This window comes from Hydra viridissima, unplaced genomic scaffold (assembly GCF_058129835.1).
Source record: "Hydra viridissima isolate aposymbiotic clone 2 unplaced genomic scaffold, HvirCarnegie_v1 scaffold_3, whole genome shotgun sequence".
Classification (NCBI taxonomy): domain Eukaryota; kingdom Metazoa; phylum Cnidaria; class Hydrozoa; order Anthoathecata; family Hydridae; genus Hydra; species Hydra viridissima.
The window spans coordinates 18,129,476-18,155,358 of record NW_028324302.1 but is presented as its reverse complement, the minus strand read 5'-3'; the positions used below and the strand labels follow the sequence as shown (position 1 = coordinate 18,155,358).

Here is a 25,883-nt window from a genome sequence, read left to right as displayed (position 1 = left end):
GCAGAGATAATTAAAAATTAATTTAATTGTAAATAAAAAGAAACTTGGAAACTTTTATTATAAAATGCATCTAGTTACTAAAGAAACCTAAATAATTGTAATCGAACAGATGGTCGAAAAATTTTGTGACAAATGTAAAACGTTTATTTCTACATCACTTTTCTTTTCTGATTTTTTCATTAAACATACACACCAGCTGAACTTAAATAATCTCCTAAAATCTTCAATTGGTAGTGCTTTTAGAATTATATGCTGCGATAGAAACAATACTTTTTGTTTGTTCAACCACTCAGGCATAATGTGAGGTAGATCCAGCCAAAAAATGTAGTTATCATGTTTTTTGATAAGTTTAATCAACTTTGGTAAACATGATTTGCTGGATGATCTTTTGTTGACTTTATCATATTGTATTTTGCGATAAATTGTTAATTGTGGAATGCCTTCATGCGAAAATGTTTTATAACATCAGACTCTTTCATTCGTCCAAATATAGAACAGACGAGTCTTCAAAAAAGTTATCTTCCACACTGCAATTCTTCATTGAAATATTTACGTACCGTCAACCGGGGCTACTTTATTCCGTTTTTTATGGTTATTTCACTGAAGTTTAAATTTAAGCTTAATAAAAAGTTTGCTTTATAAAATAAATTGATTTTTCAAGTTCTAAAAAAAAAAATGTTGATTTAAGTGTAAAGTTAAGTTCAACAATTTTATTAAACGCTACTTTAAATAATGAAAATATTTTATGTGTTTATAAAAATATGGTCTTTAAACTCTAAAAAAAAAAAAAGAGGTTATATTCAGTAATTTCACAAAGCAATTTATTAAATAAGTGCAATATTTTCTTTTAAATAAACAAACATCAAAAACAAAACAAAAAAAAATCCAAAAATAGGCCATCTCATAAATAAAATAACTGAATTAAAATACCAATGTTTTCACATTATTCCGCACTATTAAACAATTCTGGCACTGAGAAGATCCCTCTTTTGCTCAAAATTTTAGGAGGGCTTATTCCTCCAATTATTCTATCCCAAGTATAAAAAAAATCTTTTTTTTTGAGAGGCCATTTCCTATTATATGAAGATTTTACCATGATACTTACCATTTTAGATTTTACCATAATACTTAATTTTACCATGATACTTACTGTTGCTCCATTTTCGTCAAAAAATTTTATGATTCCAGGAAAATATTCATTTTTGCAATTTATTACAATTAAAAATGTATCAATCTGCTTGTTAATTGGTTTCACCAAGTCATAAAATAAATGGTTATCCAGAAGCTGGGTACCTAATGATTCTGTTTTACTGGAACCATCGAGTGGTTTTTGAATTTTTCTCTTACGCTTTCTGGTTGATTTTGAAGGTTGACTACGATTCAAAGCTTGAAAATATAGGCTGTTTACCTGGTCTCATCAAATGTTTTTGGTTTAACTTATCAGTTATTGTCTTTCTTGGTATATTAAATTGTTTAGCAGCTATACGTTGACTTAGTGTTCCATTTTTTATTAAATCCAAACATAATTTTAGTGTTTTAGTTGAATAATTTTTGTTACTACGAGCTCCTATCTTCCTCTTGTAATACCTTAACGTCCTTAAAAACAATTTGTATCTGTTAGCAAGATTTATAAAATATATAGTCTGAGGTTGCTTTTCACCACTTTCTTAGCTGGTGCAAAGTAGCTCCTTTTTGGTTAAAACATGGCACACAAACTATTTTGAACAGCACTTTCATAAATAATAGTCTAATTTAATTTTTTTTTTTGCATAATTTAAACTACTGATAGTTTCTTCGCATATAAACCTAAACTTTGCTTCAGTTGATTAAGTTCTCGTGCAGAAACACGCCACTTTTAAAGGAGGAAAAAATGGGGAAGAAAAATGGCTTCCATAAATATTAAAAAAACAACGCTTAAGATGACAGCATTATTCAAAATTAATTCCAAAAATTGAAGATAATAGCCCAACAAAAAAAAAAAAACCAAATATATTTAAAGATCAACATTGTTAGTAGAGCTGGTGAACTACAAAAACTTTCAATATTGGTGCAAAGTAACCCCCGTAGGAGTAAAGTAGCCCCGGTTAACGGTATATCTAGAATGAGATTTAAACAAGTTATAAATCTTTATGAAAAAGTTGTTTTTTACTAAAACTTTCCGACCACCCGTTTTATCTATTTTTATTTTTTATTCGTGTAGTTTTTATTTATTTATTCAATAATAGAGGTTTCTGATATAGACACATCAATAGCACATATGTGGTACAGGAGAAAACGTTAAAGGAAGATTATGGTTAAAAAAACTTTTTTGCCACAATTGCCTGTCCGACGTTTACTTCTATCAACTCTACAAAAACAGCAATCTTAAAAATGATTGATAGATTCTCTCCATTTTCTAGGCATTGCAAACCTCATTAACTTTTTCTCAGTGACACCTGGCCTAAAAAAAAATAAAAAATTGTGAGCGATGTAAACAGGGCTGTTATATTATTATAAGACAACGTTCGTACTGGTTTTTAAAAATCTTAAAATATTCTATCAACAATTACAACACTACCTGATACGCAGGTACACTATACGTGACACTGTAATACGTAGTTTGGTAGCCTACTTTACCCATCACAGGTATGGTATGGATACTGGTAAAAAAAGTTTGCAATGAGGATAATTAATGAACATTTATCAACTAGAACATTACTATATTACCAATAAAGTATTAACAATAAAAACACTATCGTACAAACTGCAACAGATAATTGGGTACCGTACCCATAACAAAAATATTACCGGTACCGTTACAAACGTTCCAATTTTATAACTTGTGCATTTATTCTTATTCACTTGTGTCCAAATCCACCTCATTTTTTAATCAGAATTAACCTTTTCACGTAAAAACATATAGCTCAAAGAATATTCATTTTACCGCTAATGACGTAAATTTGACATCTTTTATCAAATAATTAACTGGTAGTCAACATTTTTCAGCTATTAAGTTTGATTAACTGCAAATTGCAGTCACCGGCATATTTGCATTGAGGTTTTGTCCAAATTCACCTCAACGTCCGAAATCACCCCAACTAATGGTATGGCTTTGTCAGAATGGCCTAACTGACCTCTAAATAACTATATTGTCTAACTATAAGTTTTTATTACAATATTTAAGTATATATTACAATAATTAAATTAAGCTAAATAAAAGTTAAAAAGAATTTTCTTAAAAACGATTATTTTTTTGTTTTCGTCCCGAACGGTATTTTACATTTACATTTTCTACCCCATAATTAAATACGTCAATTTCTTATGTATTTTAAAATATTTTTATGTATATTAAAATAGTTTTAAGCTATGTAAAGTATTCTTTTAAATCCTATATTTTTGATAATTTGATGAAATAAGCTTGGGTCTTTTATACCGAAGCTAAAGTAAGTATGATTTATGTATTTTTATTTAGTACATTGATTTTTCGTAATAAATATATTTAACTACATTTTCAGTACCGTAACACATCGTAATTTTAACACACAATAAAATTATACTTTGTCTTTCATTCTGCTGATCCTACAACTACTACTGTTAGCAAACAAGCAATAATGCTAAAAGCTCGAGTCAAATTGTTTACCACAATTGCATCAGGTGCTGAGGCTCTATTATTGAAGCAAAATGCATCAGCAACTATAAACAATTCAAAGAAATTGGTTGGTAAGCTCTTTATTTTTATTTTACCTGATATAATCCTTTGTAAAAATTCTTGATTTTTCAGTAAGCACACTTTAGATAATTGTGTAGCTAACATCACAAAGCATTTTAATTATTTTTTTACCTTCAATTTTTCAATCAATATACTTACATAACTTTCTGTATGCTCAGTAGAATATAATTTGACATTTGGTAAAAGGTATTTAAGGTCTTGCTCTTATACAGTATCACACTGATTTTGTTGCTTTTTAAACAATTTTTAAGTTTAACAAACTTCAAAAACTCAGTTTCAATAGAGTTGCCAAATATATTTACAAGAAAAACCTGCTACTAGTTAAAATTTTATTTTATTTAATTTTCTTAAATAAACTTTAGTTCAAGTAATTTTAACTTACAAACACCATATAGTTTCAATAAAACCACTGTGAACTATAGTAATTGTTAGGTTTTATTTTTTACTTACTAATAGTTTATTTTCAATGTAAATATATCTTAAAAACATTTTTAAAATTTGGCTTGTGTACTTTTATATTATTCATCGTAACTAAATTTATCTTGTTGAAATCATTTGTTAATTTCTCAACAATTTTAATATTATATAGTAGGTATTACTATTTGGAATCAAAAGCTTCTTCCCTTACTTTCTAAATGACCCTGTAACAGATTACACTGGTGAAAAGATAAAAATTCTTTCTTTATTATAGAATAAGATAAGTTTTTCTTACTAATTACAAATCTGTAATTGGTTTAGCTGCAGCTCATCATATTCCTGAATTATTGTCTAATAACAATTTGGTGAATTTCCTAAAAACAGCAAATGAAGGGGAGGGGGTATATAGAATATTCTTGCATACTTTGTTTGTGAACAATCAGTTGTACCCTTACGTGGCTTTATCAAGTCAGATTGATTTATCAAATCCAGTATAAACAATCATGTCTCTTGAACATACACATATCCTTTGGAATTTTCAGTAATTTCAGTATTTGTAAAAAAATTTTTATAAATATCATTTTTCAGACATGAATTATTGAGATCTGAATTGAGAAATTAAATGAGTTAAAGCATTAACATAAAAAAAATCATATTTATGTACCTCATACACCATTTAAAAAAAGGAATGCTAATTCATAAAGTTAGTAGACATTAAACTAGCTGCACTATTTCACAAAAAATATTGATGTAATGCATGTATATACATAATATATAAATGTAATATATATGCATACATAATATATAGTATGTATGTATGTATGTATATATGTATGTATGTATGTATGTATGTATGTATGTATGTATGTATGTATGTATGTATGTATGTATGTATGTATGTATGTATGTATGTATGTATGTATGTATGTATGTAATTAAGAGGGTATTATAAAATCTGTCATGTGTTTGTTATTTTAAGTGTTAAGAAAAGGTCATCATCATTTCTAAACATGTTAAAATGTGGTTTCAATTTCAAATTTATTAAATTATAAATACTAAACTAGTTATAATGATTTTATTGGAGTGATAAAACTACCGCAGTTTGCTTATGTTTTTAATTTAATGACAGTAAAAAGCAACAATATACAAATTTTTAAAATAAGTTACATGTAAGAACCTTCTAAAAATACTTACAAATTATACTAAATTAAGTTTTGGAAATAAAATAAAAACCAATTAAAAACATGGTTTATAAAGTATTTGTTAATTCCATATTTTTCAAAATGTAGGGTACTGGCTGTTGGGTTGTTCTGGAACAGTTGCAGGTGCAGTTGTTTTAGGTGGTATTACTCGTCTAACTCGATCTGGTCTCTCAATGACTGATTGGCATTTGATTAAGGATATGAAGCCTCCTCGTTCACATGAAGAATGGGTTGCAGAGTTTGATCGATACAAAAATTTTCCAGAATATAAACTGTATGAATATATGTCCTGTATGATAAATTTAAATGAAATGCTAATATAATATTTAAATTTACAAACAATGCATCAGTATATAGAAACTCATGGAAAACAACTATTAAGTTTAGCAACAGTTGGGTGACTTTCTTTTCTTTTTCAGTATTGTTTCAGATTTGACATTTGAAATATTTGTATTTACTAATACCAGGAGTTTCACTAATTTTTAATAAACTCCAAGTAGTAGTAGGACAAATTAATCAATTTTCTATTAACATAAACATTTGTAACAACTATTCTTTAGTGCTCGAAGTGATATGACACTGGCTGAATTTAAATCAATCTTCTTTATGGAGTGGCTTCACAGAATGTATGGTCGAGGTGTTGGACTTGCATTTTATTTGCCAGCTATATATTTTTGGTATAAAGGATATTTTAACAAAGGAATGAAAACAAGGGTCTTGATTTATGGAAGTCTTATATTATCCCAAGTATGTTTTTCCCGCTATTCTTTATATGTAAAATGGTTGGATTTCTAAATTAAATTTTCTTAAAAAATTGGGAATCAGAATAACTTTTTAAAGTTTAATTATTAGGTAGATATTTAAATTTAAATCATTATTCCAAAAATATAGGTAAATATTTAAACTTAAAAATGTTATTCCAATGAACATCACTACTGTAAATATGTTTAGAAAAAAGTTTTTAGAAAAACAAAATGAGTTATAATAAATTTTTAAAAATGATTTCATAAAAGATTATAAATCACTTTTGCATTATGATATAAAGTATTTGAAATATTTGTATTGTGCTATCTAATATTAATTTATTTTCTTAAATATATGAAATATATTTTAAATAATATAAATATATTTTCCTAATTATATACGTAAATATATGACTATTTTTAACTTGCATGGTTTTAAGGTATGCTCCACAATGTTAAATTTTTTGTTACTAGGGGCTACTTGGCTGGTATATGGTAAAGAGTGGATTAAAGGAAGAAACAGCAGCTAATACTGATTCTCCTCGTGTTAGTCAATATAGACTTGCAGCTCACCTAGGAATGGCTTTTGTTGTTTATTCTGGGCTATTGTGGCAAGCTCTGACTCATTTGTTAAAAGAAAATTCAGTAAGTTATTCTATTTTGTTGTGAAAATAAATGTAATATTGATCAGACTTAATGATTTTTATTTATGACATAACACATTTTTAAAAACATCTGAAGCAGTTTTTTTCATTTCCTTTAAAAATAAAAATCTTTTTTTTTTCTTCTTCTTATAAAAGCAAGTGATTTTGATTAGTAATGATTTTAAAGCATACTTAAGGAACTGTTGAGCTCCATTCTGCTCTCCATTCTATCTCCATTCTTCAAATTTTAGAATTTTATTTAGTGAAGGCCTTGATTTACTTTGATGTTTGTAAACCAAAAAGGAGTTACTAAAATTCTGTGAATGAAAAAATTCTGTCAATATCAAGCAACAACATTGATGAAAGAATGTCTATTCTATTTTCTGTTGCCTCTGTTTTATATATCCCATCAAATTTTCTGTTCCCTTGATTATTATCAATCATACAAAGTATCTTTTCAGAGTGTAATTTTTTTCAAATGCAAATGTTTCAACACTAGGATAATGTTAGTTAGATAAAGAGTATCTTTTGTTTATTTATATGAGTAAGATAATAACAATTTTTTAAAAGATCAATTCTTATTTAGATCATGTATACTCCACAAATCTCAAGACTCAAGAAGTTTGCTCACACCTCAATGACACTTACTTTTTTAACTGCTCTGTCAGGTTTTTTTGTATTATCTTTATTATATTTATTTTTGTTGTTGTTGTTGTTGTTGGTGTTGGTGTTACTATTATTATTATCACTATTGCTATAATTGTTTTATTATATTTATTTTTATTATAGTTATTTTTATTATTATCATTTTTATCATTGTTATCTTTTTTATTATTATGTTGTTATTAGTTTTACATTTACACTTGAATGTAGAATTATTAAACACTTATTTTATTGTTTAATTATTATGTAATTTTGCACTTTTTGTATTTTTGTACTATGTGTTGCAAGTATTTTTTTATAAACATCATAATTGCAGGAGCATTTGTTGCTGGTTTGGATGGCGGTTTAGTTTATAATTCATTTCCAAAATTTGCTGATAAATGGATCCCTGATGATCTATCAAGCATCCAACCATGGTGGAAAAATATATTTGAGAATCCAACAGCTGCTCAGTTCAACCATAGAATTTTAGTAAGCTTCTTCAATATTTTCTTTTAGGAGCAGTATCAGAATTATGAATTGGCTATTTTTGACAGAAAACCAAACACATTTCTTTGAATTATGAATCAGCCTAAAAGGTCAGAATTATAAAACAATATTACAGTGAAATTTTGTTTGCAATATTTCAGTGAAATAATATTTTCTTTATTGTTTTCGAAATCAATATTGATTGGTTCTAAAATGTCAGAATTATTTTTTTAAAAAATCACTGAAAAAGGTAAATTAAAATTAGAGTTATTAAGAGGTAGATGCAAGTTGGGTGAATTCCCCTAGCAATCACAAACTTTGGGCCCCATAAATGATGTGAGAATCCTTTTTAAAATATTTTGATCCCATAACTTAAATATTTTGCTTTTTCTCTGGGAAAGCTTACAAAAAGATTTTTCCCAGCACCACTTGAACAACTCACCAACCCCAAATAAAAAACAACTAATGTTGGAGGTCTTAAAAAATATAATAATATATGAATAAATGTATGCTGCTACCTGAATGTGTTTTGTATGTGTTTAACCCACAAAACAGTTCAAATGAAATGTTACATGAAGACAAATATTTTTAACTACCTGTGAAATTTATCATTTGTTTTCTCCATAACTATTCTCTTATTAATATACATTACTGTTGTTCACAAATCATCAGAGTATTTCAATTTACTATTATTTCACATCAATATTATGTTATTTTCCTTTGTAGCTAATTTTATATTTTAATTCAATTCTGAACAAAATTGTATATATTTTGTACAAAACATTTTGAACAAAATAGTATAGATTTTGAGCAAAAAATTGATCAATTTAAATTATATTTTATCTTCCTTCTCTAGGCCATCACAACACTTTCAAGCATTCTTGTTACATTCTCCTTAGCTGCACCTATAGGTTTACCATGGAGAGCTAAGCTAGCGATGAATTGTTTTTTTGGAGTTGGTTGTGCTCAGGTAAAAACTATTGAATTTGCTACAATTGTCTGTAATAAAAAAAGATTTTAAAATTGTTTCCCCTATATGTAAATTTATTTAAGTAGATTTTTAACAGTTTAACCAATATTGTAATTTATCTAGTATGTTAACTTGTTTAAATTGTAGCAATTTATACTTCAAATGTAGTTAAATGTAGACAGTTATTAAATTGACCTATGCATTGAGCTATTTAAAAAATCTTTTATTTAAAAAAAGCTGTTGTTAAAGAATCTGGTTACAATTTTAAATATGACTGATATATAGAGGAACAAGTTTTAACTTTTTAAAAAATGGAAGGAAATTTTTTGATATTTCCCACTATGTCATGGGCTCTGATCTAAATTTTGATGTTGGTTTTGATCTGGTACCCTCATTTTCTGAGAAAAAAAGAACTACATCGTTTTGTATTTTATAACTATTTCTGAGAAAACCTTCAATACTAAGTATGGAAACAAAGTATTATGCTATGACATAAAAATGAAACAAATGTTTATGAGCCTTGTATAAAATTTTGTAGAAATCTTTCTCAAAGTGACTTGAAATTTTTCCAAGCTATTGACACATGACAACCATGAAATGATTATCATGTAAAAGTTGTATGATTTGAGGTCTTCTAAAAACCCCTTCCTTAATCTTTGCTACACTCAGTGCTAGTGACGTTTTTCTGATATACATAAAGGCTGCACTGTCTTTATCAAATTTGTTCGCCATATGAGTATAATCTCTGCTATCCCATAAGCAAAGAAAAGACGAATACAAGCATAATTCAACTGAAGACCAGTCAAAATTGCAACACCTAAACTGCACAGGTGGCATATTTTTTCCTAGCAGATACATTTCAGAATTTCTTTATGTTTGTGTATTTTTCCTGAATTCATATAGAACAAGCGACAGGTGCATATGGAAAAGCGTTACCATTTTGAAGAAGAGCATGGTCAGCTTGCTTCTTTCCTAGATTTTTAGACGTCACACCAAGTCGTTCTTTTAGATATGAAATGAGGGAAACCTGAATGGGCTGTAGTATGATATGGCTCTGCATTATCTGTATTTTCATTCTCCCTGGTTGATGAATTTTTTGGAGGAGGCGGTTTAATTTAGGGGTTGAGTATGGAATGGTAAGTCAGAGGAATTAGGTACTAGGTAGATAGCTGAAGACAAGTAGGAAACACCTCTTCTATCTTTTGTGACTAAAGCCAGCGATAGAAAAGAAACAAAGGTTTTCTGGATGAACTTCTTTATAATCGCAATATGAAACGGAATTTCCTTTGCATAATGTGAATTTTTCTAAAGTCAAATCATCGGTCCAGAATAAAATAATGCATTCAAAAGTATGCTAAGTAACCTGTTGTAACGCATAAAGAAATCACCATAATATTGAAAAGCATATTTCATTTTGATTACAAAAAGAATTTTCTGCTTTCGTTTAGTCTCCTAGAAGGAATTTCTTTTGTATGCAATCCTATGTCAATCAAATACCACAGGATAATTCAATTTCGTTCGGAAGATACAACTATTTATTGCTTATTATTATTACTCATTACTATTATTACTTATTGCAATCAAACAATTAAAAGGTAATAGTCAGTATCATGGCAATCAGAAGTTAAGACTACTGAGACGCGATTTAATTTTAAATTTTCAAAAAATTAGAGGCCGCCAGCAAAAAACGAATATCAGATTCGAAATTAGCGCTATCGGTTTACTTTGGAACAGCTTATGGCTTCTTTTCATTTTTTAAATGTGTTACACTGTGTTATTGTTATTTTATTTCTCATTATAAATTTCATTTTTCTGTTTATTTAATTATTTAAGGAATAATAATATTAATTTGTTTTCTTAAGATTGGACTTGGTATAGCCACACTTTTATTGTATGTACCGACGCATTTGGCTGCTACTCACCAATTTGGATCACTGACGCTGCTTTCTATGGCAATCTGGTTTAATCACGAGCTCAAATCTAGCAAAGTTCCGAAATAACCAAAGCATCTCCTACACGCGTACGGTTGAAGTTGACCCAACTTTTTACACATTTCTCTTATGTTGTTATATCTCCTATTATAATGCCATTTGTCCTAATGTATATGTAATGTATTGCATATGCAGTATGTCCTATCATAAATGTAATGCCTTTTTTAGAATCTAATGGGTTCTTTTTACTGATATTTCTCTAATATCTCTAATGGAAAGTAGATTTAACATATTGTTTTCCGATATGTGACAGTTAAGTTGTCTGCATCGATGACGATTAATCTTAGAAGTTCTTGTAATTCCTTTGTAATGAACTTTTAAGCAATTGTATTCGATAGCATTCCATCGTTTAATCATAAGCATTCTTGTATAATATTATTTCTACCACAACTTCATATACTTCTTTTGATCTAGTTTTTCACAGTTTCAGAAAAGCTTATCGCACGTAAGTTTTCACACCTCAATAGTATCATAACTGATATTATTGAGCAGGTTTTGATCTACTGCATTTCATAATCTGTAAATAACCAACTTAAGCTTGGATTAAAACTTCTAGCTTTTAATAATTAATATCTTCGATACTGGTTATTATTTAATTGATCTTTCGATAATGGTTATTATTTAATCGATCTTTCAATACTGGTTATTATTTAATCGATCTTTCGATATCGATTATTAAAAAGCAGAAGTTGTAACGATGTTAGACCGACTGGAACTGAAGTTGGTTGTCAATTTACGGGTCGAAGTCCCCGGGCGTAAATACATTTTTTCAGACGTTCGATGTTTTTTCAACCTTCTATGAGTGACGATTAGATTGCAAACCACTTTCCCACAGGAGGATATCTCGATGCACTGTGGTTTTAGGATTATTATCATCAATATAATGATCCACAATTGATTCTATCGATGAAATTCGATGCGATTCGCAACGCTAGTACTGCTCAGCCTAATTAATTTTTTTTTTACTTTCAAAAATAAAAGTTTACAAAAATTTTACTTTCCAAAACAAAAATGCAAATTACTAAGAACATGAGGCTTGGTGACCAGAGAGGGAAAATAAAGCTAACACACTGCACAAGCCGCATTTAAAAATAAACCATGGTGATTAAAACATGTACTTCATATATTACAAATACTGAAAAAGGGCATATACATTTGGAATTTTGGATTTTATATTATGTTTCGGAAACAGGGTTTAGTCACCCCGCTCACCATAAAATTACTGTTAACCAAACACTTTAAACAAAAGTAAACCTTACTAAGACATATTTGCAATTAAAATTTTTTTTTCAACCAACAAAAATGATTACATGTTATGAGTCATGTTAATGAAATTAAAACAAATTGTATCGAGCCCCTTGAATCCATATTTAAACCACTTAAACCAAATTTAGACCACCGCATTTAAATTTTATTCACCTGATCCTAATTTAGCTTAAAAGGTTAACTCAAGTTTTATATTTATTTATAATTCTTAACTAAAATGAAGTAAATTACCCTAAAAGCTATACATATCCAGTCGTATATATGCAATCATGTAATAAAAGGTACTTTAAAAATCATGTAAGTGCTTAAAACTAAATTTTGTTAACTATCTGGACGCCCATTAAAAAAAAAAGCTTCACAGCAATTTTTAAATTTTTTTAAAATGTGAAATAAAATTTTAAAATTCACCTCGTAAAAACGTTCCTCTTCTTATGCTACGTTCGTCTGTTCTTCTAATGCTACATTATTAACGAGCATTGACTATTGTTGTCTTTCTTTATTGGATTTTTATTTTTCTGCTTTTCTAATTTTGTTGTTTATTTTTCTCTCTTCGTTGATGTTCTTTTAACTCCAGACGTTTTACTATTTCACGAGTAGCCTATTTTTTTTTGTTACTATGCTTCATGTGAGTTTCATATGTTATGGAAAAGCTTCTTCTAATCTTGGATAATTTGAAGCCTGCATTTCAAGCATCGATAAGACAGAACACTTCTATATAAGTTTCCCAGGTGAGCGAATTGTTGAAAGAAGGTTTTAACTTCTTAGTAAACAGTTATTTTTGAAGACCAATAGATCGCAGAATTAGTTCTTTTTTACTGAGTAAACAAAGAAATGAATTTGCAATAAAAATTATCATGGGTTGTTTTGTCAAGCAACTCCCTGTTTACCATCAAATATGTCGCATTAGAAACAGAGATTGTTAGTTTTGTAACTTTGAGAACAGCAGAAGGGTCTAGGACATATATGCCACATGCGCGAAATAATTAAATATTTTTGGTTGTCATGATCTTATCCCATGCTATCTTTATCAAAATCCAAAAGTTGTGCCACGAAACAACGGTACTAGAAAAAGAATCCGCCATCGATTTGTCAGCGTAAAATGTTTTCTTTAAACCACAATGAAGATTTCCCTTGCGTTGTCTAACCTGAATTTGATACACTACAGGCTGTTCCTGCAGGACCTGTTTCAGACTGAAGGCTTGCAAAAAATTTAAACATCTTACCTGTTGCAATTATATAAAGAGGTAAGCATGCTTACCTCCTTATATAATATGAGTGCAGGGATGATGCATCTTCCCTGCACATTAAGAGTAGCTGCAACTGTAATCATTTCATGATTGCTTCTTGTACAACTTTAACGGTATTTTGTTCCAGTTGCGGCTTTAACCTATCTTGGTTAATGATCTGATGTGATTGCTGGAATCATCCATTTTCCAGATATTGGAGAGAGAGAGAGATTTTGTGTTTAAAGACCTCCAACGATTGGATTGCAGACTTATCCACCTTCGTTTGGGAAAGACCCTGTATAACGTCAGTCTCAGACTGCCTCCCCTTTGTAGAAATGACGAAAGACCTCAATAATTCTTGTAAGACGGCCTAGGGCGACTCATATACTTAATCTTAACCGTTTTGCAGATATTAAATGTTGAGAATGTGTAATAGTATTTGACTAATTCGCCCTTAAATAATCGGTATTCATTGACTTGGGGTTTAGTAAAGGCACCAACAGGATTACGCAATGATTAACGGGGTTTAGATTACTTTATACTTTAGATTACTTTATACTTTATACTTATGATTTTAAATTTACAATTTTAATTGCGCATCGCAAATTCTTATGTGTGTTATTTTAAAAATAGATTAAAATAATGGTATCTATGCTCATAGATAGTTTTTTTAAAAAATCTTTATTATAAGCATGATGCAAAAATTAAATATAGAAAGAACAACAACTTTGTTTTTGAAATTCGCTTCAGTTGTTTTTTTCTAAATGTTACGATAAGCTGCTTTTCATTACTTTTGGACTAGTACAATATAATATCTAAATGGCAGTAAACTTATCAAAAAATAAAAATGCTCTCATAAAAGCATGGGAAGATCTATGTAACCCAAGTAGTAAAAAAGACTGGTAAGTTTTTTAAGAGTCAATTTCATACTTCTCAAGTTATGGCTGTTAGCTACACATCTAAAGTGAACATAGTTCATCAAAATTATCTTTAAATGCATTTGAAATAAAACAAAACATCAAATAGTACTCCATATTTCTGACATCTCCTTAAACATGAGACATAAAACTTTAGTACTTTTAAATACTTTAAAATTGAATAATCAAATGATGTTTTTGTAAAAAATGAATGAGGATTTATTAACTTATTTAGGGTTTTGTTTGGTTATGAAGGGTCATCTTTTGACTTGAAAATAGTCAATGATGGAGGTAACATTTCTTGTTGTTTGCTTGTTAGTTTCTAAAATTAAATAAGGTTATATAAGTATATGTTTATAAGAATGCATATAATCTAAAAATGAATTTATTTCCTTTAAAATAAAAAAAAACAAAAACTGAAGTGCTGATTACATTTTATATTAAAAAAAAAATGCTTACGAAAAACCTAAAGTAATTTGTTAAAGTAAATTGTTCTTAAATATTTATAGTTATACATAAGTATATATACTTTTTCATTATTACTTACAATCATTCATTTGTAATTTTTAAAAATCCAAGTTTTGACTTGATTGTAAACAGGTTATTTATAGTCATCTCAAATAGATAGATGATTATTAAGTAAAAAAATTTATATAAAAGATAGACAATGATTAATATATATATTACAAATTTTATATCAAAAATAGACAATGATAAATATATTACAAATAGATGATTAAGTGAAAATATTTTTTAAAAATGTAGTCAAAATAGCATACAATAAGAAAATAAAAATAAGTAGGATAATGTTTTTGATACCTTAGTACCTTTCTATAAAGTTCTTAAAAATTTGTCTGATTAAATTGATATTGACTTGTATATGGAAGGGATTTTCATCATAGGTATTATTCATGCAAAGATATTTGAAAATGATATACAAAACCTCCTTTAAACTTAGCCGTGATAAAAGTTCCTTTTTTCAAATAGTTACAAAACTTAAGCAAGTGATTTTCATTTCACTAGGTTAAACTTGTATATTCCACATTAATTTTTTCATTTATGATTCTCCCTCTAAGTTATTGATTGTTCTTTTCAAGTTATTGGTTGTTTTTTTTTCTTCTAGAAATCTATTGCATACATTTAATGGGTTTTTCTTTTTACTCTTGTTAGCTTTTTTTTTTTTCTTTCCCTTTTCTGTTTCTTTTAACCATTGATGATTTTACCAATGTGGATTACAAATATTTTTCTTATATATATAGTACTTAATGAATTTGTTGGTTAAACCCCAGGCTATTTCAACAATATTGTTCAGACTCCTACAAACCTTTTTCCTATTTACAGGAACATGCTTCCCTAGCCTAAAATGTTATTGGCTGTCATTATTTATTTTTTCCAGGTTTAAGTTTTTCTATTAATAGTTGACCATTATATCTTATCTGCTATTTCCAAGATTCCATTACTTTTTGTCCGAAAGGAATTTATTGGTTTGAAAACACTTGTCTAGTGGTTATATTTTATTTGTAGGGTTACTTGAGAGTTTTAGTGATACTAGATTTTATTATTTAGTAAATTTTCAAAGATAACCATCATAAATCAACCTGTTTGTTCAGCCTTGTTTTTTTTATTTAAAATTATTGAAACTGTTCTGTAAAATTATTGAAAGACTATTAGAAGAGTTGTGGTTCCTTTATCCAAACATTTTTTCTAAAATCATATAGTGTGTATTTTGTGACATTTTTGTAAGTCAGTATATTTGTACTGTAGCACCTTGAATAAAATTATGGGTGGTATATACCCAGGCACAAGTTATAGTGTTACTGATTCTCCTCTTGATTTACTAGCTATGTAAACCAAAAATTTCCCTTTCTACCCCTGAAAAGATTCATTTTGATTAATTTCAATTCAGGTTCTCTTGATTCACAATAAAACTAAAATCAAGTTTCTCAGAATAATTGTAATAAATATTTTCTCTTACGATTTATGATAAAAATTGTTAAATAAAAAAAAAAAGCTTTTCTTTTGTAAATTTTTAGGCTTTTTTTAATGGTGAGTTTGGTCTCCTCAAAATAGAACGGGAAAATTAGTTGTGATTTTAGTTAAGTTTTGAAAAATTTTTTTTGTTACAAAGTTACTAGTAAACCACAAAATAGTTTCCCATTATACAATATTACTAGTGATATTGTTTAATGAGAAACTATTTTGTTAACATAAAGTTTATTACAAGAGTTTAAAAATCCAGTCATAAAAAAGAAATTAAATAAAAACTTATATCAAAAACACTGAGCACTTGGTTCTTATTGTTTAAATCAAACATTTTTTAGCTTCTTTTTAAGAATTTACCATAGTTTTAACAGAATGCCATTGCTTTTAGCATAGAAAGTATTATTAGGAGTATTTGATACTGTTTACCCACATATGGCCCGAGAAGGCTGTAACCCCAACTTGATGTTCCAGAGAAACCCTCTGGAGGGAATGATATATACACACACAAAAATTAAAATCAAGCTATTTTGTCTGAGAAAAAAAAAACCATTTTTAAAACTCTCAGCTTTTAATACATTTGTTTAAATAATAGCTTCATATACTTTGCATTTATTACAGTATAAGTAATTCTTTCTATTCAATTATGAAATTTTACTTTTGATTTGATAACAGAAATATGACTTATGAAGCTTTTTGTCTGCAAAAAATCATAAGTAATTTCCATCAAATCTTTCAAATAGAACTTTAATTTATATCAACCATAAGTATTTTTGTGGTGGTGGTTAGTAGAATTTTCAAAACTGTGTTTTTATCGAATTTCTGGGAAACCGCTGTTGCTCATTTAGTTTGCACATCAAGTGACAACAAAATTCACTAGTTTGTAAATGCCAAATACAATAAAATCACATGAAGACTGCAGGAAGACTGTGTTTATGTTTTGTATGAAAAAGTGTACTCACAGTCTTACACCATTTCTGATTGAAAGAATCAAAGAGCATTATTCATGTCAAATTAACTTTCATGATGCAAGAATGCCTAAAGACATTTGTGACAGTTGCAGAATTCGTCAAAGAAAGCACGATGGAGAGAATATCAGTCTTCCAACTCTTTTTCAGTTTTTCACAATAGTCATTTACCCCACTAAAAGGTGTCAGATTTGTGATTGCCTGATCTGCAAAATTGGCCATACAAAGCTGAATGAAAAACACCCCTTGGAAAATTTGAACACTTCTCAATCTGCAAAAGTTGAAAGACGATGTTCATTTTGCTTGACAGTAATTGGAAAAGGATTGACACAAAATTGCACTCAATATACCTTTAGAGAAAACATGATCCAACTTGCTTCAACAGACCCCGCAGTAGGTGAACAAATTGTATCTTCAGTAATCACTTCTAAAGATGCTTCACCACATGGCACTATCAGAGTCACACAGGCGAAAGGTGGAAGATTTCTTCCTCTTACACAAGGTAATGTTTTAAGCTAACATTACTCTGAAACATTTTATAAGATGGATTTGAGAAAAATAGAAAACATTTTACTTTTGGTTCAATACAAGTTATTTGTTTTAAGATTGGAAGTAAAAGAATTATTTATTTATTATTTGTTATTTCAAACTCTTAGTTTTAGAAAATACAAATAATATCTTAAATATGTCCACTATTTATTAAAAAAATACTTCAACGTCATTCTAGGTCCATCTTGCTCAAAAACCCTTTTTGGTAGTAAGCCAAAGCTGAGAGCAGAGGATTTAGTGCAACTCCAGTCAAACACAAGGTTGTCTATTCAGGCATTAAAAAACTTGCCACCACTCTGAATCAAGTTACAAAATCACCGATTGTTGAACCAAATTATAGAGCAAAGTTTATGCATCTTGGAAGTCAACTTACCAATTATTTTTCTTAGAGTGTAATTGATATTTCCCTGGATCAAACAAAAACAAGGCAACAAATTGTTGTACACTGCAAGAATCTTAAAGAGATTTAAAATGCGATCTTGACACAGAGACAAATATACTCAGAACATCTTGTCAAGCTGGGGTTGTATAATGGTGGTGGCTTTTTCAAAATCAGTCTGGGTACTCAAGAGCTTAATAAAAATAGTCCCATTCCATGCCCACTCAGCAAAAAAACCTTGACTTGCCAAACTGCAGCAAACAGTAGTGTAAAACGACAACTTCTTGTTGCAGTTGCTGAAGATGTACCAGAAAATTATTATAATGTCAAAAGGCTTTTGACCTTGATCTGTCCTGAAAATGTTCCATTTGCTGTCATGTGACTTGAAATTGGCAAACATTCTCTGTGGTTTGCAGTCAAATGCAAGTAGTCACCCATGTACATGGTGTGACACTGACTTGCGAAATTTGGAAAATTGTGGAAATCTTCATACATTTGAATCACTTCAAAATTGCTTTGAAGCTTTCAAAGCTGGTGGAAAAGATGTAAAAAAGCGAAAGATTTCAAAAATGTAGTCCGTGAGCCTCTTATCTCTAAGTCAAATAGTAAACCTGTGCTTGACTTGATTCCACCCATGGAACTGCATCTTCTTCTGGGTGTGGTGAAACTCCTCTACAAAGCATTGAAAGACAGGTGGTCAAAGGCAGAAGAATGGCCTACCGCACTTCACATTAAAAAATGAGCAACAGCGGTTTCCCAGAAATTCGATAAAAACACAGTTTTGAAAATTCTACTAACCACCACCACAAAAATACTTATGGTTGATATAAATTAAAGTTCTATTTGAAAGATTTGATGGAAATTACTTATGATTTTTTGCAGACAAAAAGCTTCATAAGTCATATTTCTGTTATCAAATCAAAAGTAAAATTTCATAATTCAATAGAAATAATTTATACTGTAATAAATGCAAAGTATATGAAGCTATTATTCAAACAAATGTATTAAAAACTGAGAGTTTTAAAAATGATTTTTTTTTTAGACAAAATAGTTTGATTTTAATTTTTGCATTTTTGATATCAGGGGTGTGTATATGTCACTCCCTCCAGAGGGTTTCTCTGAAACATCAAGTTGGGGTTACAGCCTTCTTGGGCCATATGTATACCATAAGCCTCCAATAGCTTGTATATAGAAGTAGCTTGTAGGATTTAGAAATCCTCTGCTTAAATTTTTTGTAATTTTTTTTTTGACATGAAATTACTGAATTTTTAATAGTCAAGGTTGTTTTTTTTGTTTTTGTAGAAGATGGCTTAGAAGAATTGGTAGATGAGTTAAGTGGAGGGAAAATACTATATGCTGGTTTAAGAGTTATTGACCCAAATACCAATTTGCCTAAAATAGTCTTTATTAATTGGGTACGTTACAGAAACTTTTTGAGAAAAAAAGGTTGTATTTCAATAAAGTGTTTCAAATCATTGCTCTTACTCAGTTTTTTTTTTTTAATTTTCTTTTTCAAAATAAAAATTTTGAAGTTTTTTGTAGCAAGGGGAAGGAGTTCCATCCTCTGTTAAAGGTAAATGTGCTAATCATCTTCGTGATATCACTGGTCTTTTTCGTGTAAGTAAATTCAAAAACGTAACTTCATGATTTTGTTATCCTGCATAAATAAATTAAACAGCAATGTCTTGAAATAAATTTGAACTTATTATACATTTTTAAGTTTGAACTTAATTGCTGGATTTGTATAATTTCTATTTATTTATAATATCCTTACAGGGTATTCATGTGCAAATAAATGCTCGATCAGAAGATGATGTTGAGAAAGACTCTATTATGGAGAAGGTGAAAAGCTCATCAGGTGCCAACTATAGCTTCCACAAAGAGGCACCCAAAGAATTTATTCCTCAAGGACAAATTGTACTAAGCTTTATTACATTACTTTATTTTCAAATTATTAAAAAGTTTTTGAAAGGTTATATTTAGTGGTGAGGTGTGCCTATCTTTTAAAAAAAACCATAATCAAATCATCAAAAAAAATCATGTTGTGAGGTTATTGCAAACCTAAATATTGTGTAGTCATATCTTCAATTTATAATATTGTCAATCATACACTAAATTTTCATATTATTATTTCCTAACTCTCTTAATGAGTAATCTTTTGAAAATCAAATAAGCTTTAGATGTAAAAATTTGCTATGCTTCACTACCATTACTATTATTACTATTGTACTATTTTTCTTTTTATTATTAATATTTTAGCTATTATTATTATAAATATAATAGTCATAGCAACAATTAGAATAACAATAGTGATAATGATAGTAATAATAATAGTAATAGTAGTAGTAATAAAAATAATAATAATAATAATAATAATAATAATAATAATAATAGTAATAATAGTAAATAATATAAAATAGTAATTATTATTACTATTATTATTATTATTATTATTATTATTATTATTATTATTATTATTATTATTATTATTATTATTATTATTATTATTATTATTACTATTATTATTACTATTATTATTATTATTATTATTATTATTATTATTATTATTATTATTATTATTATTATTATTATTATTACTATTATTATTACTATTATTATTATTATTATTGTTATTATTATTGTTATTATTATTGTTATTATTATTATTATTGTTATTATTATTATTATTATTATTATTATTATTATTATTATTATTATTATTATTATTATTATTATTATTATTATTATTATTTTACTCAATTTTACGATTGCATTAGTTGATTGAAAAAAGTAATACAAAATTCATATTTTAGATGATATCACAATATTATGAACTGACAATTTTCTTGTGGGTTTTAAGAATTTTAAGAAAGATGTTTTTAAAGCAAGAATTCAAAGCAGCCTTTTTGAATTACAAAATATTTGAAACTTCAGTTTTGTAATAGTAGTTAAAAAAGAACAGATTTTATTGTGTATTGGCATAATATGATGATTTATGATCTTTCTTAATTTGAAAAATTTTTTAAATGTTATAATTTGTGCACCACATAAAAAAAGATCAGTAGTAACAACTACATGACTTTCACCAAACAATTGTTTTAAAAGCATGTAAAAAAATTTACACATCTAAATAATTTTAGTCCTATTCCAAAAAATGTACGACTAATATTTTTAGGGTACCAATTATGAAAAGAAACGTCCTGACAAAGAGATTGATGTTCAGAAAAGGAATGAGTTCTGGGCTAAAACTGAGGTAATCCATGAAGGAGTTTATAAATAAGTTCTTGATTGTTTCTTTTTCTATTATCAGAAAAGTAATTTTATTTGTGTATGTTAGGATGATCACTTGGAAACTTTTTTTAAAAAAAAAAATAATGTTCTGTATGATATAATGATAAACTGAAGCAACAAGTAATTTTATTTGTGTATATTTGACTAAAAACAACTAGTAGTTAAACTAAGGCTTTTATACTTTTGACAAAAATTAAGACTTTAAATCACTTGGTTAACTTGCCTTCACAAATAAGAAAAACTTAGTAGTAAGTAAAGAAAATTTGGTAAAAAGTAAGAATAGCTTATCCAAACAATAGACCTGACCAATAAAAATTTACTTGGAATAATATTTATTTTTACTTATAATTAGGATGATTAATAATGTAAATAAAAGTATTCTTGAAATAGTTCTGTTTAAACAGTGTTAAAAAATGGTGATTAATTCTGTACATTTTACAGAAGAAACGGCAAATGACATTCCATATCTTGGGTGGATATTTTTTAAAGGTTTAAGCTAAAGTAGGATTTCCTTCAACAATAAAGTTCATCTCTTAATGATAAAGTCAAGATGTAAAAGAGATAACTGTACCAAGTTATTAAAGAGATAACTCCGAAGTGCATATATACTGCTGGAAAATTTAAAAGCAGATTTAGGTTTTTTAGAAAATTCAAATATAAGCTTCTTATTAAATTATCAAACCTCCAAGCTTGATTCCTTGTAAATGAACTTTATGTTAAGTTTTTTGGCCATCCCAAAAAGTAAAACCCAGTTTTTGAGAGTAGTTAGTAAACTTCCAAAAAAAAATTTCTGGGACAATTTGGATCAGAAAGCCAAAGATCAGTATTCAAAAGAAATGATCATGGGAATATCTACAAGAAGCAAGGTGTGAAATAATATAAGAATGGATACTTTCAAAAATTAATAAATAAAATGTTTAAACTAAGCGTTACAGTAATCTAAGTAAACTAAGCGTTACAGTAATCAACTGACATGGAAATCTTATCAATAAATAAACCGGAATTAAGTTTATTTTTATTGGTTAATTTTCTTTTTGTCATTGTTTTTTGTGTTTGTGCTTATGTTTCTTACTTTTACCTATTATGCACATTATCTAATTGCTACCATTATCATTACTAAAATTTCAGAATGATGAAAAGCAAAGAAAGCTTAAAGAAGAAAAAGAATTTGAAGAACAACGTATTAAAGAATCAAGACTGAGGGCTGAAAGAGAAGTAATAATAACTTTTACTTTTTTTTGTATTTTATAATTTTTTAACTGAAATTTTAATATCTTGCTTTTAGAAAAAAGAAGAAATGGCCCGAGAGGCAATGATACGAGAAAGATCAAAATCTATTGATGAACAAAAGTATGTCATATCATTTTTATGATTAGTGAAAATTAATACTTTGCAGTTCTGTAAGATTGACCAATTAGGGAAAATTAAATATCTAAAATTAGTGCTTCCAAGATTAATAATACCAAATGTGTGATAAAATGACTGACAACTTTGACATTGTGACACACAATTTTGATATTGTAATATTGTTGTTTGTGATTGTCATATGATGTGACTCACTTTTTGGCTAAAGGATGTGGACTAAACCAATTCTTCCAAAGCGATATTTTTAATGGTAATCTTTTAAGAGGAATAAACTCATTTTTTGACTAATGATTTGTTGAAATTAAAAGTTAATCATGGAGCTACAGGTTAGGAAAGGCAATTCAAAATGTGGCTTTATAAAATTTAAAATATGGCTTTATAAAATTTAAAATTTAGTTTTATAAAATTTAAAATGTGGCTTTATAAAATTTAAAATTTAGTTTTATAAAATTTAAAATGTGGCTTTATAAAATGTGGCTTTGCTAATTTTACGTCATTGGCTCTTCATAGTTATTCAGTTACTAATCACTTTGCTTTACTTTTTTATTTCATTAAAACTAAAAATATTTTGCTTTTGTAAATCATGCTTGTTTTTTTTAGAGGAGCTGCTTTAAGTTTGGAGAAAAAAAGAGTTGAGGAAGAAAGACTTAGATATCAGCAGACATTAAAGGAAGCAGAACATGATGACGAAGAGTTCAGAAAAAGATCTGAAGAAGAAAGAAAACAACGCTTACTGGTTATTTTTAATGTTTTTTTTTTTTTTTTATCAAAGAAAAATTTTTATCAAATATTTTGTTTTGATTTGATGAGTATAAGAATCATAATAATGATATTTTTTTATGATTTGATGAGTATAAGAATCATGATTAGGATAATTTATAGTGGTTAAATAGTTGCATAACATTTTTTTTATCTTTAAAATGAATCAACCTATCTTTTTAACCTTTTATATGGCAGGAGGCTAACAAATTGATTCAATCTCGTCAGCAATCTCCTAGAGAAAGTTTTAAAAAGTCTGAAGAACCTGAACCAATTCCAACACCTGTACCAAGCAAAGGGAAAAAACAACCTCCACCTACTGTTATGAAAAAACATGTAAAACCTGTTGAAGAATTTCATCAATCAGAAAATCTGGAAAAAGCAAAACCTTTAGAAGTTGCACCTGCTGTTGTTATACCTGATGTAGTTTCTCATCCAAGTAATGAGGTTAAAAAGGCTACACCAGCACCAGGCATTCAGTTAAATCGTGAACCAGAACAAAAGCTGCCCCCAGCAACTGTTGTAAGTGTTTTACTCTGTAAATTATCTGTCAAATTTTTATGAAATTTACTTTTATTACTTGATCACACTTGTTTTTAGACTCCAAGTCATTCTAATGTTGCAAAAGCATTGTTTGACTATAGTGCAGGTGAGGTTTACTTCTCTTTATTTCTCTTCTAATATCAAATATCTTTCTAATATCAAATATCTTTCTAATATCAAATATCTTTCTAATATCAAATATCTTTCAAATATCTTTCCAATATCTTTCTAATATCAAAATATTGGAGTCTTTAAAACAAGTTTGTCTTATTTTAGCTGATGAAAATGAAATAACCTTTTTCCCTGATGATTTGATTACAAATATCGAGTTTATTGATGATGGTTGGTGGAGGGGTACTGGACCAGATGGTTCTTTTGGTTTGTTTCCTGCTAACTATGTAAAACTTATTGAGGAAGTACCAGTTGTTACCCACGAAGCAGTACCGCAACAGTTACCTGTGCATGTACCTGTTAAACTTGAGGAGAGCGTTTCTTCACCCTCTTCTCATAAAGTTAGTTTTCTCACAAAATATTTTAGATTATTTTTGCTAATACCATAGAATCACCTAAAGAATCCGTAATATCAGTAAAAATTCTGATTTTCAGAAAACATTTTGCATCTCGAACAAAAATGATTTTTCACAGAAATTTATAGCCGATGATATTATTCAAAATTTCAACTTAACAAAAATACGAACTTAACGTCTGTTTCAATCTGTCGATCGTATGAAAAAATATATGTGTATATTCATAATAATTTGATGACATTATTTCCATAAAAAACGTAGACGTTAACCTCAAGCCATCAGTATATAGATACTATTTGTAATGTATGCTATATATTACTAATTTAACTCTTTTAGGAATCTGTTGTGGGTTCTGTTAAGAAAGCAAAGGCACTATTCGATTACCAAGCAGGTTATAAGACTTTATTAAATTTTTTTTTTTTTTTTTTACCTCCTTTCATAAAACACTTTTTGTGATTTTTTTTTTTTTCATTTCACTTTCTTTATTATTTTAAGCCGACGAAACGGAAATATCTTTTGACCCTAATGATATAATCACAAATATTGATGTAATTGATGAAGGCTGGTGGAGAGGTACTGCTCCTAACGGTCATTATGGCTTGTTCCCTTCCAACTATGTAGAAGAAATATTTGACAGTGCTCCTCAACAAGCTCACTCACCAAAAGCGTTTGGCGATATTAGAGCACGCGCCCTCTATGACTATCAAGCTGGTAGGCTTAAGATTCGTTCTCCGTTCGAATTTTTTTTGCCTAACTTATTAAAAACTTAAAAGCTTATAAAGTTTATAAGCGTAAGTTTAAGATGTCTTTTTTTCTTTCTTTAGCCGATGAATCAGAAATCACTTTTAATCCTGATGATGTCATTATAAATATTGAAAAAGTCGACGAAGGATGGTGGAGAGGGATGGGGCCTGATGGCAATATAGGTCTTTTCCCTGCCAATTATGTGGAATTGCTATAAATGAATTTTACGACCAAAATAAAATTAAGTTATTTAAAATTAATTCCCATTTTTTAGTTTTTTAGTATTTTCTTTTGAGCATTTTTTGTTGATTTCGTACTTTATATAAAATTTTTACTGATTTTGTGAAGAAAACTGTATTAGATTTGCTTTTTCTTAATTTTTTTTTTTTAGATTTGCATTCCCAAATTTTTTTTTTTTTTTCACTCAAGTATCAAAAAAATTTGTTACACATTAAACACTGCTTTACATTGATTTGTTTCCAACGAAAGAACTTTGCTCATTCAAATGGTTTAGCAAGTTTACCTCACTATAATGTGCATTCAATAAAAAAGAGGATCAAAA

General features: G+C 28.2%; 2 protein-coding genes across 5 annotated transcripts; both read left to right on the top strand.

Annotated features, from left to right (window-relative positions):
- Nucleotides 1–3,444: 3,444 nt before the first annotated feature.
- Nucleotides 3,445–10,999, top strand: LOC145180255 (heme A synthase COX15-like). 4 transcript variants are annotated; one of them, XM_090083117.1, is made up of 9 exons: nt 3,476–3,699; nt 5,416–5,602; nt 5,889–6,075; nt 6,546–6,716; nt 7,302–7,383; nt 7,695–7,849; nt 8,703–8,816; nt 10,679–10,857; nt 10,922–10,999. In XM_090083117.1, exons 1-8 carry the CDS (start codon nt 3,591–3,593, stop codon nt 10,814–10,816), a joined length of 1,143 nt encoding a protein of 380 aa, XP_089939243.1. In that variant the 5' UTR covers nt 3,476–3,590; the 3' UTR covers nt 10,817–10,857; nt 10,922–10,999. The 4 variants fall into 4 exon arrangements, 2 of the variants coding, with proteins under 2 accessions (XP_089939242.1, XP_089939243.1); XM_090083116.1 differs by having other exon boundaries at nt 3,445–3,699; nt 10,679–10,999; XR_016451141.1 differs by lacking the exon at nt 7,695–7,849 and adding an exon at nt 7,877–7,956 and having other exon boundaries at nt 10,679–10,999.
- A 2,875-nt stretch (nt 11,000–13,874) lies between these two features.
- On the top strand, nt 13,875–25,777 carry LOC145202452 (drebrin-like protein B). The gene is made up of 15 exons (XM_090080879.1): nt 13,875–14,201; nt 14,452–14,507; nt 19,395–19,507; nt 19,635–19,709; nt 19,869–20,009; nt 21,268–21,345; nt 22,512–22,598; nt 22,669–22,733; nt 23,349–23,484; nt 23,706–24,029; nt 24,108–24,156; nt 24,327–24,562; nt 24,914–24,968; nt 25,073–25,288; nt 25,402–25,777. The coding sequence occupies exons 1-15, from the start codon at nt 14,119–14,121 to the stop codon at nt 25,536–25,538; spliced, it is 1,851 nt and encodes a 616-aa protein (XP_089937005.1). The 5' UTR covers nt 13,875–14,118; the 3' UTR covers nt 25,539–25,777.
- The last annotated feature ends 106 nt before the right edge of the window (nt 25,778–25,883 follow it).